Here is a 16,059-nt window from a genome sequence, read left to right as displayed (position 1 = left end):
TAAGTCTTCCATACTTCTTCATAAGTCATCATCATCAAAACTCCTTATTTTAGGAAGTTGTCCATCTTTTTCTTTTTGTTAACACTCTTGAAGGTTGGAAGATAACGGAAGATTCACTTGCAAAAGACTCTTTAATGCATAAGTTAGTAAGAGGTTTGAATCTTTCGAGTAAAAGAGAGTGAGAATGCGTACAAAAATTTTATACATTAGCTACGAACAATTTCGTAGCTAATCCGTAGCTAAAACCTTTTGCGACAGATTACCTATCAAATTGCTAGGAAATTTTTCGTAGCTAAATACAGGTAGCTAATTAGAGAGGGATATAATCCGTAGCTAATCCATAACTAATTCATAGCTAATCCCTCTCTATTACCTATCTAATTGAAATGAAAAAGTTTTAAAATTTCTAGTTAATTCGTAGCTAATCTGTTGTAATTATGTTGTCGCTAATCCGTAGTTAATCTGTCGCAATTTCTTTGTCGCGAATCTATAGCTAATCTGTCACAATTTCGTTGTCGTGAATCCGTAGTTAATCTGTCGCAATTTTGTTCTCGCTAATCCGTAGCTATTCTGTTGCAATTCTCTTCTCTCTAATCCGTAGCTAATTTGTCGCAATTTTCTTCTCACTAATCCGTAGCTAATCTGTCACAATTTTTTCCTCGCTAATCCATAGCTGATCTGTCGCAATTTTTTTCTCGCTAATTTGTCGTAATTCTTTTATCACTAATCTGTATCACAATTGATTAGTTAATTTATTTCAATTCTATTAATCTCCTACAAATATTATTTTGTTAATTGCAGTTACTTCATTGTTTTTCACTCTCTATTATGAGTCATGTCCGTAAACCTATGCCCATAATAAAAAAAGAAGACGGAAAATTTATAATATTCAACAAGAAAATGAGACTTCTAAATAACCAGCAACCATTTCAAGTGTCAAATAAGTAGTTTAAAACAAGCTTTTTTCTATTCCAACTACTAATAATATATAATATATCAGTAAGCAAACTTTCATGGATAATTATTTCCTAAAAAATTATAAAATTTGCAAGTATTTTCTACAAAATTTGTTGCGAAAAGTGTTTTATACAAAATATTTTGCAAAAACATTGGTAGCAATTTCTTGCAAATTTTTTTCACAACAAAATTTACAAGTATTTCCTACGAAAAAATTTTCAAAACAAATTTGGTAGGAAATATAAGTTTTTTTAGTAGTGTGATCTTCTTTTGGGCACGTGTATCTTCAGATTCGATCATTTGCACAAACATTGTAGTTTAGTCTAATGTTATTTCCACATAAGGTTCAAATATGATGTTATGTTGTCAAAAACTAAATGGAAGTCCACCTAAAGGGAACTCTTTATATAGACTTTTTGAATTCTAATAAGATAAGTATAAGAAAATATATTTAATTTATTAAATCGTATTTTATTACCATTTCTTAGAGTTAACTATTTAGTAATTGAGTAAAGATATTTAAACAAATCAAAATAAACTTCAAATTCAAGTATATTCAAAGTGAATAACTCAATATGATATAATTGTTGACATTTCAACGAAAAATATCAATGTTCTATTTGTTCATAAATAATGACACAATTTTGATTAATTCCTAACTCATCTCTAACATAATAATATGGTAAAGTAGACACATGGATAATATGACAATAAACTAGAGGATCACATAAAGGGCATAATTAACCAAGACTAACCGATCTTAGATGATTTAGTCTAGGACATTATTTTTTTCAGAAAAATGAATAGAGAATGAAGACTTACCCAGAAGAAAAATTTAGTCAAAACTTTTGAGAACTAAAATCAATCAAATACATAATGGGTGAGCAGAACATCTAAGGGAGGAGGTTTGAAGTGCAAAAATTTTGTGCAAAAAATTCAAATTTTCAAGGCCATGTTGGGTTACATGGTATTATGAAACATTGTTGGACATAAGTACAATATGAACATAGCATAAAACAATGGACAATAAAATAAGAACATTATGTAGGAAGATAGCTTGTATAATTAATATGATATGAATAATTATGAATATCATTGTCAGGACTGAAATATATAGAAAATGAGTTTTTAGATTGCAAATTTAAGGTATTATCTTATATCATGGAGACAATATATTTGAGAAACATTGTACATGATTTTTTATATGGCTTGGAGCACCCAAGTGCTCTCATATAAATATATATATTTATACTTTGCTTATAAAAAAAAATGGTAAAGTTCTTTTTCAATTTTCCACTTCAATTAATATTTGTAATGGTATGATTCAATAAACTCCATATCGGGATTTCATGGTTTTCTACTTCAATTTGCATTATATTCATTTCTGATTATCTTTTTCTGATTGTCTTCACGTCTTGTCATATTGCTCAAGCTATTCCAACTAATCGGATGATATTAGGTTTCACCCAATAAAATCAACTACTTAATTTAGCAACGTATGCATCTCAAAAGGGTAAACCTTTTTCTAAGAGAAAAAAAAAAACTGGATAGAGAGATCGCAGACCTATATAATTTCAAACTTTATAAGAAGATATAAAAATATGTTAGGAAATTTTCCATGTTATCAATGAAAAATAAGAAAAAAATGTTAAATGGAATTTTCCATAAATTTAAATTATTCTATGTTTAAGTTAATTTGTAAAAATATGTTCATATATAAACTTTTAATTTTAATTTTTAATTTATGTACAAACTAATTTTAAGTTATTTATACATTTATTTTCTTTTTCTCTTCTCAGAATACTGTGGACAAATTTGTAAAACGTTTAGAAGGTAAAAAAAAAAAAAAAAAAACAGAGGGACAAGATTGTTGCCATTTCATAATAATTCCTTGGTTAGACTAATTGCTAGTATATAATCATTGCAAGTATGCTTATAGACCTTATAATAATCTCACATGATTAACATATCTAATTCAATTAACGCAATTATTAAGAGCCCCTCTTTCAAACGTGTTTCCATGTCACAGGACTTCTAAAAAGAATGTTCCAAAAATCAAAGTAGAGATTTCATTTATGTTTCGTAAGATTTTTATGTTGGGATTTAGTTACATGAATGATTTCATTCAATATTTTTTTTTTAAATTTAAGTCAACACTATAAACTAATGTTAGATATAAATACTTTCTCCTTTTGTTTTTAATATATATGCACACATTATTTTGATCATATGTAAAATCCTTAATATACTTTCTAAATGCAAATAAATATATGTTAAAGTGAGCTGATTGACTTACACGGATTGACTCACTATGATGCAGGTGGAAAATGAGTGAACTCAACCCGAATTAACTTACTATGAGGCAGGTTGAAAATAAGTGAACTCAACCCAATTCATTTTATTGTGAGTCAGAAATTTTGCAATGTGGCTCAATCCACTATGGGTTGGTGGGTTAAGTGGATTGACTTACCAACTCATATAAAAAAATTATTTATTTATTTTTAAGTATTCAAATATTTAAATAATTTTTTAAGCAACCTTTGAGATGACAATTACCGTGAAATCAAGAACTTATGAGATGACAATTACCATAAAATCAAGAACTTATGTCTTCATCATGCTCACCAACCACCAATATGATGAATTATTTTCAAGAAAGTATTCATATAATCCAAGAAAACTGACTAATATTACACATTTTCTGTCATGCTATTTAGTAAAATATAAAAAAAAAACTACACATTTTTGTCATACTAATTTAAAAAAAAAATTGTTTATAAGATGGTTGCTTGAGTAATTTACTATAAAGATTATAGTTAAAATTAAAGTATCAACATATATAACCTGATAATCAAATTAATTAAACATTCAAACTATTCAAATATTATTGAATAATATTCTAGCATTTAAAAATATGAAATTGTGAACCTATATAATTAGGAGTAGTAAATAATTATTAAAAAAATAAAAAAAAATGTAAAAGAATGTTGGTGGGTTAAGTGGGTCAAACCACCTTCAACCCAGCTCAAACTCGTTTAACCTATGGATTAAGTGAGTCAGGTTGAGTTCAACATACTCTTGAAAAAAAAACTGAATTTTTCTCAATCAAATACAACTCAAACTCATGTTGAGTCAACACATGTTAAAACTCATTTTGACATCTCTGATCTTAAATAAAAGTTTACTATATTTCATATTTATAAGAGATCTAATCTTAGTCTAATAACTCAAATAACAATATATTTCATATTTATAAGAGAAATATTTAACAAAAATAACAAAAATAATGAACAATTGGGAATGAAGAAAAATAATGAAAATTGAAACTAAATTGAATATAAGTCACGATACATTGACACAAAACTATTACTGTTTAATTTTCATTAATAATTTAAACAACACATAAAAAAGAACTAAATCGATCATAATTTACAAAAATTAGAATTTTTTAAAAAGAAGGACTAAAATGAATAAAGTTTATGAAAATTGATACCTGATATTTATTAAGACTATTATGTACCGGTATCAAAATGTTGTTGGACCCTCTCAAATATTTAATCGCATTAAATATTTCCATTCTTTGACAAAAGAAAATGTGTTAAAAATCTAAACTTTGATAGCATTATTTATATCAGTGTATAAACGAGATTTCCCCTTACTAGTAATTATCTGTAATTATCCATTATGTTAGTTTATAAAATATTTATACATTATGATATAGTGAAGTATCAAAACCTTTGGTAGATGGAAGAGTTACTAAGAGAGGAATGAAGTTTTGAAGCATTACCTTGGAAATGACATTGCATAGTGATATTAAAGGTTTGTTTACAGAAACTAAGACATAATCATGTCTGGTACTCTGAAATGGTCCTACTGAGTGAATGTGAAAAGCATTACCTACTCTCATTAACAAGGTTCCAAATCATGTACAAGTACTTCGTTTTGGGTCCATTAAATTTTATATTCGTAGTTGAGTTTATCAGAGCCATTATTGGACACATGAGATATGTTAATTTAAGACACCATCATTATCATCATTAATTGTCAAACTCTTTGAACTACCTATTAAAGAACCACACTTTATGATCACAAATTGATTCCGATTCATTTTTAACTATTCATTCACTCACTAATATCAAATTTGTAGTGCACTTGTTGCAAGAAATTGTTTTATAAATGTCACCAGTTGTCTCTTGTATGTTCAAAGCAATCTCAAATGAAAGCTTTCCTTAACTTTAGCCCTAGACCCTACGCTGGCTTAGCATCCTCTAGCTTTCCATTAAAAGATATGAGCATAGTGAATACGACAATGAACTAAAATCAATAATATAGTATTTGTAATAATCGTTTTCAAGAGACTAACACATGGAGAGTTCTTTTTATACCATTTTCCAATTTATTTATTATTTTTAGGGTTTCTAGACATGAAATACGAGTCATGTTCTCATAACTTGTTTTTCTATTATTTTATTTTCAATTAGAATTTACGAAAAGAGGAGAGATTAAATTACCTTATGTGAGATATTTGTTGTTTAATAAATTTATTATGTTATATGTTATCGAAAGATTTGTTACTTATTATATCTATCGTATCACTCGTATCACTTGTTACCAAACTACTTATTAATTTATAGTCTCATGTTTAAGATGAATTTCTTAAGAATAACTTTAATAGTACTTTCTTGAAATAAAAGTTTAGTATTTTTTGAAAATAACTTGATCTTTCTTAATACAATAAAAAATATAGTAAAAAAGAATTCCTTTATTTATATATATATATATATATATATATATATATTTTAAATGGTTATTTTTCATAAGTTAAGAGTTTTTATAAATTAGTTTGTATATTATGAGATAAATTTATTAAAATGGTATCCAAAAATACATGACTTGTACATGTAGATGCAAAAACTTGGCATCATAGCCACAACAAAACAAAAAACCAACAAATTCAAATGATTACAAACTTAAGTATCGTATATGCAAATCATAACAAGAAACTCTAGATGTAACTCTGTGAACTAGGTCGAGAATGTTCTCCTTACATTTTGTCTTTGATGAGTTGAGAAGGAAATTTGTTCCTGATTTTATTTCCCTAAAATACGAGACCGGAACATATATATATATATATATATATAATTGTTGTGAATTTTAATGTTATTAATTATATATATAACCTTTGTTATATTTAATGATATTAATGTTTGTCATTTTCATTGTAGAATAGGAACATGACTAATGATCAAAGTCCTCCCAAGAGATCTGATAGAAGAGCTACAAGATTACAGGATTTTACTATAAGGTTAGCTAGTAATGAAAGGACATCGTTGACGGTTGATGTTTACACTAGTAAAGCCATTGGGCCATATGCAAACAATTTTAGCACTTATCTCGGAGTTGTTATTTGAGCAGGAGAAAAACATCATTTGGTAAGATATATTTGTAAGAAATTGTTCCAATTTTTTGCCTTACTTTGATTACTAAGGAGATGTACTAATGTTTATTTTTGTCCTTATGTGGATAGATTTTTATATCCATAATGTGGGGAAGCTGAAGTAGAAGGTTCTTTCTTTGATCGCAATCAAATAGTGTCAATTTAAATCAAAATTGACCATAACTTATGTATATGCTTCAAGAAAAGATGAAAGTCCTTATGCCAAGTACAGCTACATTGATGAAGAAACTTGGAAACAATTTGTACAAATTTGAGAAAGTGAGAAATGGGAGATTAGTATTAAGATATATATATATATATATATATATATATATATATATATATATATATATATATATTTCTTAATTACATATAATATACATTACTAATTAAATTTCATTTCAATATGTTCGGAAAAAATCACAAGACATTTAAACACATAATAAGACTCACCACTTACTTTCCCAGAGTGGTTATCAAAAGCTGAAGTAGAAGATGATCAAAGAAAAGTTTAAAGCATGTTCTGCATCTAGCGATTATCATGGTATTGCACATTCAATTCAACCTCCATCTCTATAATAAGAAATGGAAGCAAACCCATCTTAAAAGGTCGGGAACATGGACTTATGAAGAACCACAATGGGTAGCTGAGAGGATTGTAGGTAAGGATTGCTCAATGAAGTAGTGGAAAATAAACATATTAAATAATATTTGTCAGGGATTGAACACCCTTGGACCGAATACCAACACTTTCAACAATAAATATTTCTAATCTAACTAGGAATTTTGCATTCAATAAATCAAATATATATGTAACTAATAAAATTAATCAAATATATCTAAATCATATAACTTATAAATAACAAATACTAATCAAATTCAAAAGTCAAATAAAAACAAAGCAAACTTACTTGGAATTGGAATGGAGAGTAGCACTAGGAGGAAAGCCAATATATATTACTGTCTGTGTCAAATATTGAATATGATGAGATAACAGGCTTGTTATTCAGTTTATATCAAACATTTGCTTCAATTAAAGTTTGTTTTGCGTATATTTTTTATTTATATATCCTATTATATCTAACCACCAAACGATTCTATCTTTTGAAGTGAATATAACCCAATGGTTATGTAAAGTTATTTTCTAACTCATTTAATGGTTAGCAACATTAAGAATCACTCTTATAACAACTTCAGCCATCATGCAAAAACACACAATCATGCAAGAAATAAAACAAAACACCTAAGCATTATTATTTCTAAACATATTATTATGGTACATGATGGAAAATAGCAAAGCTTGGACATGGACATTTAGCCATGAGCATCTGAATGTGGTACTACCTGTTAGTGTGGTACTAACAATATTTTGTAAGCTTTAACAACTTCGAAGAATCCATGATAAAATGTGCAAGAAATGAGGCTTTCCTAGACAGTTGGGAAAAAAAATTGCCTAATGGCAAAAAGGTTCGTAAGAAAAAACATTAATTTTGTAAATTGTTCTTATACTTTCAAAACGTTTTTAAAAAACGTTCTGATATATGTTTCAAATACGCCATATTACTGTGAAACTTGGTTATGACACTCTTAAAAAATCTAAGGGTTTTCTGTTTGTTATAACATGTTTCTTCGTTAGAGTGTGTCACATGTTTCTTAAATTTTCCTTTTGCCCTAATTATCTGCATATGCATGTTGTGCAATAACCCTTTGTAAGATAGATCAATAGCTTCACATGTAAATTGTCACACTAAACATAATCAGCTTTTTAACATTTCAGTAGGGAAATCAAGGTTACAAGCCTCAGATTGAAGTCTTACACCTTTTCATATATCTTACAACAAACCTTTTGACTCATATACATGTGGAATACCAAAGCACTTATGAGCTAAAACAACATGGATCTTACATCACAGACTTTTCATACAGACAAACACATTTTGAAGATTGCAAGCCAGGACAAACCCAAACCATATCTCATGACACTTCTAGTCTAACTAAATAACTACTCAAAACCCTGATTTCCAAGATTAAGTTAAGGTTTTCCAGGAGATTTTGGATCATGAGCTGGATTTGGTCTTGTTCCAGGGTAGTCAACTATATCCCTAAGCATTCTGCTCTCACCAATCTCTTCCTTCATGTCTTCCTCGTTATAACTTAACCCCATAACTGGATCCACCTGCAGGTTCAAAACTATCACTACTATATTACCATATCACATTCACAACCATATAATTTGGGTTATAATCTGTTTAATTGGATTTTACCAGCGAAATCAGAGCTTGTTCTTGTTGCTGTTATATATGAACTTTTCCTTTTTATTTTTTCTTAAGATAAACATTTCAACTAGTTCAGACAAAAACGGTTTTTGTCATGCTGTTAGGGCACAAGAGACATGTCCCCTTCGAGGTTTATTGTCTTTATATCTTGATATTTTTGGGATTTTTGGGATATATATGTGTCAGAAATATCTGTCAAGAGAGGGAGAGAAAGAAAAAAAGAAAAAGAAAAAGAAAAAGAAAGAGCGAGAGAGAGGACCTTAGCCAGATGATCTTGCACTAAAGGATTCATTTTCCCAATCATGGTGCTTCCTGTATATAATTCACAATTTAACACGATGAATCAGATGAATAGTCCAAATTTAATGCATATTAAGGCAACGAATAAATCAAACCCTTGAAACTTACTTGTTGCAGGAACTGCAGCAGCAAATACAACACAGGAAAGAATCAGAAGAATAACAAGAAGCCTAGAGAGGGGTTTGTTCTCCATGATATCAAATATGATAAGTAATTCAGAGAAAAGAGAAGAACAAGGGTTTGTGAGATGATGACCTAGAGAAGCGCCAAGAGGGTCCTTTTATGGAGGAGCAAGGCTACCACTCTTGAATAAAATATCAACCAAAGAATATACACAACCCTTCCATTTGCATTACAACAAAGATATATAAATATGTGTACGGAATACTTAAATACTTTTCTCTATTCCCTGCCTTTTGGCCACTCCAAAGAATACCTTTAATTTGTAATGTTTTTATCAAGATAAACTAAACAGGTACTTAGCTGTAATCAAAGGCATCAGTGATAATTGACATTGAGTTGTTAATAACAAAATGATTAATGCATAACATTTATCTTTCTGTTATCTATAATACACGTTCTGAAGCATAACCCTCCACTTAAGAAGGTCGTTGGCAAAAGCTACTACAGAATACAAGTTTCTTTGCATTGAACAATTATCAGCCAAAATATCATTTCATATCAGACTTTGTCAACATTGAGTTAGCAAAAGTCAGCTATGCGCATGATACACACAAATGCTTTTCACCACGCATGTTTGTGAATGGCACACTAGTGTTTCTGGCATATTTACCACCTACAAATGTTATTGGGAGAATCAGAGAACGTGCATATACCATTTTGAGCACAAAATATCAATACTTTCAAACGTTATATATGATTGCCATAAAATTAATTATATCCAAGTTCATTATTCTGAACAACACCAAAGTCAGAAAAAACAAACTCTTGCTATATAACATGTGAACATAGGAAAGATTAATTAGGTAGAACCCCTCAAAGAGAATAAAAACCTGCATAATTGACTTCCCCACACTGCATAAACAATTTGGCCCAGATACCAAATCATCTAGTACTTGTTTCATTCCCACTTTAGCTAACTTTAACATGGTTATGATGGTTCTCATAAATGTTCCACGTCTAGATGAGATTCTGTAAGAATAATAAAGAGTGAAGGGTTTTAGGAGGGTGTGATGGGGTTATTATAAGTTTCAATAATTGGCACCTGTGAGAGTGACACGAAGGGGTTAGATGTATATATATATTGCAATAAACAAAGTATCTTTAAGAAGTGCAGGTTCACCAAAAAAAACAATAGTGGTGTGTTGAATGCAAGAAGTGCAATCTATTATCCCAGGTGTGAGGTTTTCCTTTTTGAAAAGATGGATGAGTGCGTTGGTAGGTAGGTGTTAAGCACCCTTGTTGGTATCATCATCTTGGGAAACAGCACAGACATGGATTGTTGGTAATGGAGGTATCATACATCAGTATCTACCATGAATAAATATGAATCTGAGTCATTCCCTTAATTAGGTCACTCGTTTCAAGAATCTCATTATGCTACGTATTTACCATTCCACACTCAAAATATCTGTATTCTATTGGACCTACCCTCGGGCTTTCCACCTGCCCAATTTGTTTTCTCTACTAGTTGTGGCATAAAGTACGTCTTTGAATTAGATTTAATTTTTGGTTAAATATATTTTTTATTCTATAACTATAGAATTAGAATTCATCTCTTGAAACTTTGATTTTGTTAGGTTCCTTAGCTTTAGGGATGATCGAATATAGTCCCTTCCACTTAATGATTTAAATTTTCTATTATTTATCAAATCTCTTCTACTAATTTAAATTTTCTGTTAGGTGTCAAATTCCTCTTACTTAATCATTTAATTTTTTTCTAATGTGTCGACGGTAGTTCATTGTGACACTTAAAAGAACTAAATTCACATAATTCTAAAGTTGAGGGACTAAATTGAATCAAAATTTCAATGAGGAACTAATTTTATACTTAATATGTTTTATATTATAATTATTAAAAATGTTACTATAAATCAAATCTATAAATTATAGTAATGTATTTTAAATAAATATTATTATAATTCATATTTTAAATAGATGTTATTATAAAATATTAAATTATAATTATAACTATTAATATTTTTCAAATAAATATCATTATTTTAATAAAATTAATTTATTATATTATCATTTTAATAAAATATTAAATATTAATATTTTTAAAAACATATTTTTATTTATTTTTATAATATGATTAAATTTTTATTTCATCAAACTATTGTTTTTTTTAAATAGGATAAAAGCAAGTAATTGAATAATGAAAAAAATTAAACTTATTATGTATTATTCTTAAAATCAAAACTCACATGATTTTAAAAAAACAAAAAATAAAGTTCGTTCTGTTGGCATACTCGAACTTTTCAAAACAGGATAAACTTTCTGCGTGCAAAACAAAAACGCTCGATCTTCATAAAAGCGGAACACACTTATGTGATAAAGGGTTACAAGTTTATTATTGAGAGACAAACACAAAACTTTAGATTAATGGTTATTTCATCGACTATTAGGTTTGAAAATAAAGATGATTAAAATCCTGAAGTAGAAAATGTTACCTACTATGGAGTTTTGAAAGATATAATATAATTAGATTATTATGGACACTCTAAATTTGTGTTATTTAAATGTGATTGGTTTGAAAGTAAGCAAGACCATTTTGGTTTAACACTTGTAAATTTTGGCTAGTTGATTTCCAAAAGTGACCCTTTCATATTTGTAACTCAAGTAAAGTAAGTATATTATACAAAAGATCCAGTTGATATTGGCACGTTGTCACTAAAATCACCCCTAGAGATTTGTTTGATCTCTATGGAGATTTGGAAAACTACTTGGGAGATGAATTAAAGAGTCCATTTTTGTATCAATATGTGATTGATGAAGATGAATGTGAGGATGTTAATTGGTTTAGGAATGATGTGCCTAGAACAACAATTGATACGCGTACTGGATAATCATTGAACATAATATTAATGTTTCTATATGCATTATTTTTGTTGTGTTGTTTTAACAAACCAATTTCTATGCATATTCTTTTTTATTGGTTGGTTATTTGAACATAAAATTTCAAAGCCAAATAGATTTATGGCTAGTGATGAGAAATAAAAACCACCCTTGTTGGCCAAGAATGTTAAATTGTCATTTCCAAATGGTTTTATGGTTAAAATCCTTGATGAGTTGGAAGAAATTGCATCAAGACCTAGTCAAACTCCAACATTCCACCACATTGGTTAGTTATTTATATTTGTTCATGCAAATATGTAATACTTTATAATATATGTAATAATATCTTATTTCCTAATTTTATACATAATTACTACTAAGAGAAAAAGATGTCCTACCAAATGTCTCAAGACTCATGGCTTGAGATATGAAAAGCGTTTGTCAGTTAAACTTAATTTCCTTAACCAACCTGTTGGCACTTATCGAGCTACATTGAGCAATTATTTGAGAACATTAGCTAAAAATGCACATTTAGCTCCTCTAACTTTTACTAGGTGGAAAAGATTGAAAGAAAATTGGGATGACAGGTGGAAAATAATCCTGGTAATTCATTTCACTAACCTTTATCTTTGATTAATATATATTACCTAAATTCGAATACTTATTCATTGATTATGAAACGCAGTCAAAATTTGATATTGAAGAATGTGCTAAAAAGTGGGTTTTAGGAGGCATGTGCTCAAGTTGGAGGAACCATAAATGTTGGTTGAAGACGAAATATTTTGTTCCAAATATGCCAGATGATTTTCAAAAGTCAACCCCAAATGTTCCACTTGAGAAGTAAAAAATTCTTGTTAAATATTTGAAATTTGACATAACTAAAGTCATTTGATTATTTAAATTGTATTATATGTGTATTTGTACTTGTATACCTCCATTGCTTATATCTTTTCTCATTTCATATTTTTATTATAAAGGTTCGTTGTGAGTTGCTTATATCTTTTCTCATTTCATATTTTTATTATAATGGTTCATTGTGAGAAGAACAAAACAAGTAGATCAATGTATTAATGGTTAAATCAATATGATGAAATACGATATGAAGAGGTAGATGATGAAAAATATTAACGGAATAGAGTCATCTCATGCAAAAATGTTCATCATGACACATAAGTCTAAAAATGAGGAAACCAAAGAAATTATTGTATGATGATCTCATTCATTATATATATATTTTTATAATTAATAGTTTTGTTTGAATAACAAGTTTAACTTTGATTTTTTTTTTCTTTCCTTTCTTAGTCAAAGTTTGAGGACACAATTTCTTCTCATTCAATAGAACCAAAGAAAAACTCAACTCGAGTTGATGTATTTTCCCAAGTCTTTTGAACAGATTGACATGACTATGTGCGCACATATGGAAAAGGGGTTGCACCTTCATATCTATGGGGATCCAACTCTCAATTTGGAATACACAAATTAATTGATGAAAGTGGAAACCAAGCTAAAAGAGCAACTAGAAGCAATGAAAGTTAAGCTTCTAAGCAACTTCAAACTCGCTTCAACCTCAAACTCCAAGCTATCCTCCAAAGGTAATGGTTTCAAATTTGAAAATTATTCAAGATCTAAAAAAAGAGGAGGTGGTTGTTCAGGTATTACATTTCTCTTGTCATCTAATTTTTTGTCAGTTGTATGGAACCGGTTATCTAATTGTTGATGTTTACATTAATTTTCACTATTCATTAGACATTTTAATAGGTATTGAGACAGAGTGTACGATCCATGATACTACTATGTTATTACAACGATTTCGCGAGGAATAAGAAGCATCGGTTGTCGCCAATTGAAGAGCATTTTCATAGACAAATTCTACCTTATTCTTTGCACTAAGAGTTGTGATCGTTGATCTGCTCCATAGGGTTCGTAGGATCAAAGACAAGAGAAACAAGTTGTGTCTTCTTGTTGGGATGGATATAAAGAAAGCTTTGCATTGGTTATTTGTGAGCAATAACAAGTGTTTCTTGCATTGTTTGACTCATGCTGAAAGCAAGTAGAAAAGATAAACCAAGAAAAAAGAAAAGAAAGACAAAGAACAGAAAAAAAATAGTGAGTGTGCAACATAACTCTTCATGAAGAGCTCTAATACCATATTATAAAATACAACATACATGTATGATGAAGAAAGAGGTGTTGACTTACGTAAAACAAACTAATGTGAAGATAATAGAATAGAGTTGAACGTAAAACAAAAGAACAATATTATTAAATTGTGCATTTTTACATGTGTATGCTAAGACTTATAAGAAACATTTATAAAGACCAAAGAAAGCGTATAACTACATGATAGAAAGGAAGATGAATATGTTTAAGTTTTAATTTGTAAATGAGAAAAATGATATTTATAATGGGAAAAAGGTATTTATAATTAAAATAAATAAATAATGTGACGTGGATAAATTTATTTCCTACAAGTTATCGTTTATTTTGAATAGAAAGTATAAAACAAAAATTATTAAATATTCAAGTGCTAAATTAGCAATTGGACTTTTGATAAAAATTAGGCCTTAACAACGTTTGCACGTCCAAATGATAAGTTATGTTTCAATTTGATTCCAGTGTCAGATCTGGGCAGGCTTGTCTTTGTCTTTGACCTGAGATAACTTGGTTAAACTTTTAATTCAAGTTGAAGGTATTCTTCTTAAGAGTTAATTAAAACATTGTAATAGGACCAAATGCACCTTGACCTTAACCTTAACCCACTTGGGAGAGGGATTGAGATTTTTTTTTGCTCTCTCATTTGGTGACTCCTAAAAAGAAGCTTATTCAATGGTGGGTTAGAGTTTTCCATGGGTCACAACAAACAGTAAACAATCTTATGAACACTCAAAAGTATAAGCAATTAGTGTTCTTCAACTCTGCTTAATTTTATGGTAACCACACTAATCCCAAAGCCTCTAATCACCCAAATTTGTACAATCTAAACACAAACACCATGCTATAGAAGAAAGAAATTTTCTTTCATTTTGTTAAACCATGAGATTAGTCCTTGTATTAAGAGTCATTAAACAAATAGATAAGAAGGGTGTAACAGACAGCCTTAATAATGGTTTGTTATGAAGGTTTCGATGTCACACTACCTGTCATATTGATGGCAATGCAATATATAAGGCTTTTGCATGTTAAAGGCTTAAAACGAGCAACTATTTTCGTAATGCTTAATGCTCCCCAACACCAAGTGGGTTGGTGGGTGGGTTTCAAGTTTCCTTTCCACACATGTACACAAAAATTTTCTTAATTTTTCATCATGCACAACTTAATTATCACGTTTGTGGCTTTGAATCCAATGAGTTGTTGTTTTTGAAGCAAAAGAAGAAAAGACATGTTAGCCTGTTTAGTTTCTTGTACGATGTATTAATCTTATCATATTTCTTGTCAGTTGTTAGACATAATCATATCATGTTTAATTATTTACCCTAAAAACATCTCCCATTTAAGGATCTTAATTTAAAGTAACAAAAATAGAATCTCCCCTTACTCATCATCACTTTCTATAGTACAACTCTTTAATTAGGAAGTGTAGAGGGTCCCTTTTATATTGCTTTGTACGAACTGTTTAATACATCATTAGTTACAAAAACTAGTTTTAATTTTATGAGCAATGGTGCTGGTTTCACTTTTCTTTAATAATTTTGACAGCTCACTCAACTCGCATAGTTTAAGGGATATAATTATTTATTTTTCTTATTCTATATCGTGGGAAATAGTTACAAAAATTAAATTCTAAGTACCTTTGTTAATTTGGGAATTTTAATTAATTTTTTATTGAAAAGTTCTGTTTTAAAATACTTTTTCTTTTTATCTTTTGTCAAAATATTTTGTTGTTTGATTTTGTCATCTGATTTATGTGGACATTGTTTTTTATTTGTGTCTCCAACTCGTCAATCAATGTAGACACATAGTTATTGTTTCTTTTTTTTCTTATCTAATTCATTGATTAATGTTGTACGATTGACAAGTATATTCATTATTATTTATAATAATAAAAATATTGTTCATAGAAATTAAATTATT

At 28.9% G+C, this 16,059-nt stretch overlaps 1 protein-coding gene and 1 pseudogene across 1 annotated transcript; one reads left to right on the top strand and one right to left on the bottom strand.

Moving 5' to 3' along the window:
- Positions 1–8,133: 8,133 nt before the first annotated feature.
- LOC114195150 (uncharacterized) lies at positions 8,134–9,316 on the bottom strand. Its single transcript, XM_028085543.2, has 3 exons — positions 9,079–9,316; positions 8,930–8,982; positions 8,134–8,570 (listed from the first exon to the last, which is right to left on the bottom strand). The coding sequence occupies exons 1-3, from the start codon at positions 9,161–9,163 to the stop codon at positions 8,427–8,429; spliced, it is 282 nt and encodes a 93-aa protein (XP_027941344.1). The 5' UTR covers positions 9,164–9,316; the 3' UTR covers positions 8,134–8,426.
- A 2,834-nt stretch (positions 9,317–12,150) lies between these two features.
- Positions 12,151–12,880, top strand: LOC146888853 (uncharacterized; annotated as a pseudogene).
- Positions 12,881–16,059: the final 3,179 nt, after the last annotated feature.

Source organism: Vigna unguiculata, chromosome 1, assembly GCF_037176805.1.
Source record: "Vigna unguiculata cultivar grain cowpea cultivar isolate G323 ecotype 2 chromosome 1, ASM3717680v1, whole genome shotgun sequence".
NCBI lineage: Eukaryota > Viridiplantae > Streptophyta > Magnoliopsida > Fabales > Fabaceae > Vigna > Vigna unguiculata.
The sequence above is the reverse complement of the archived record's forward strand: the minus strand, read 5'-3'. Positions and strand labels throughout refer to the sequence as shown.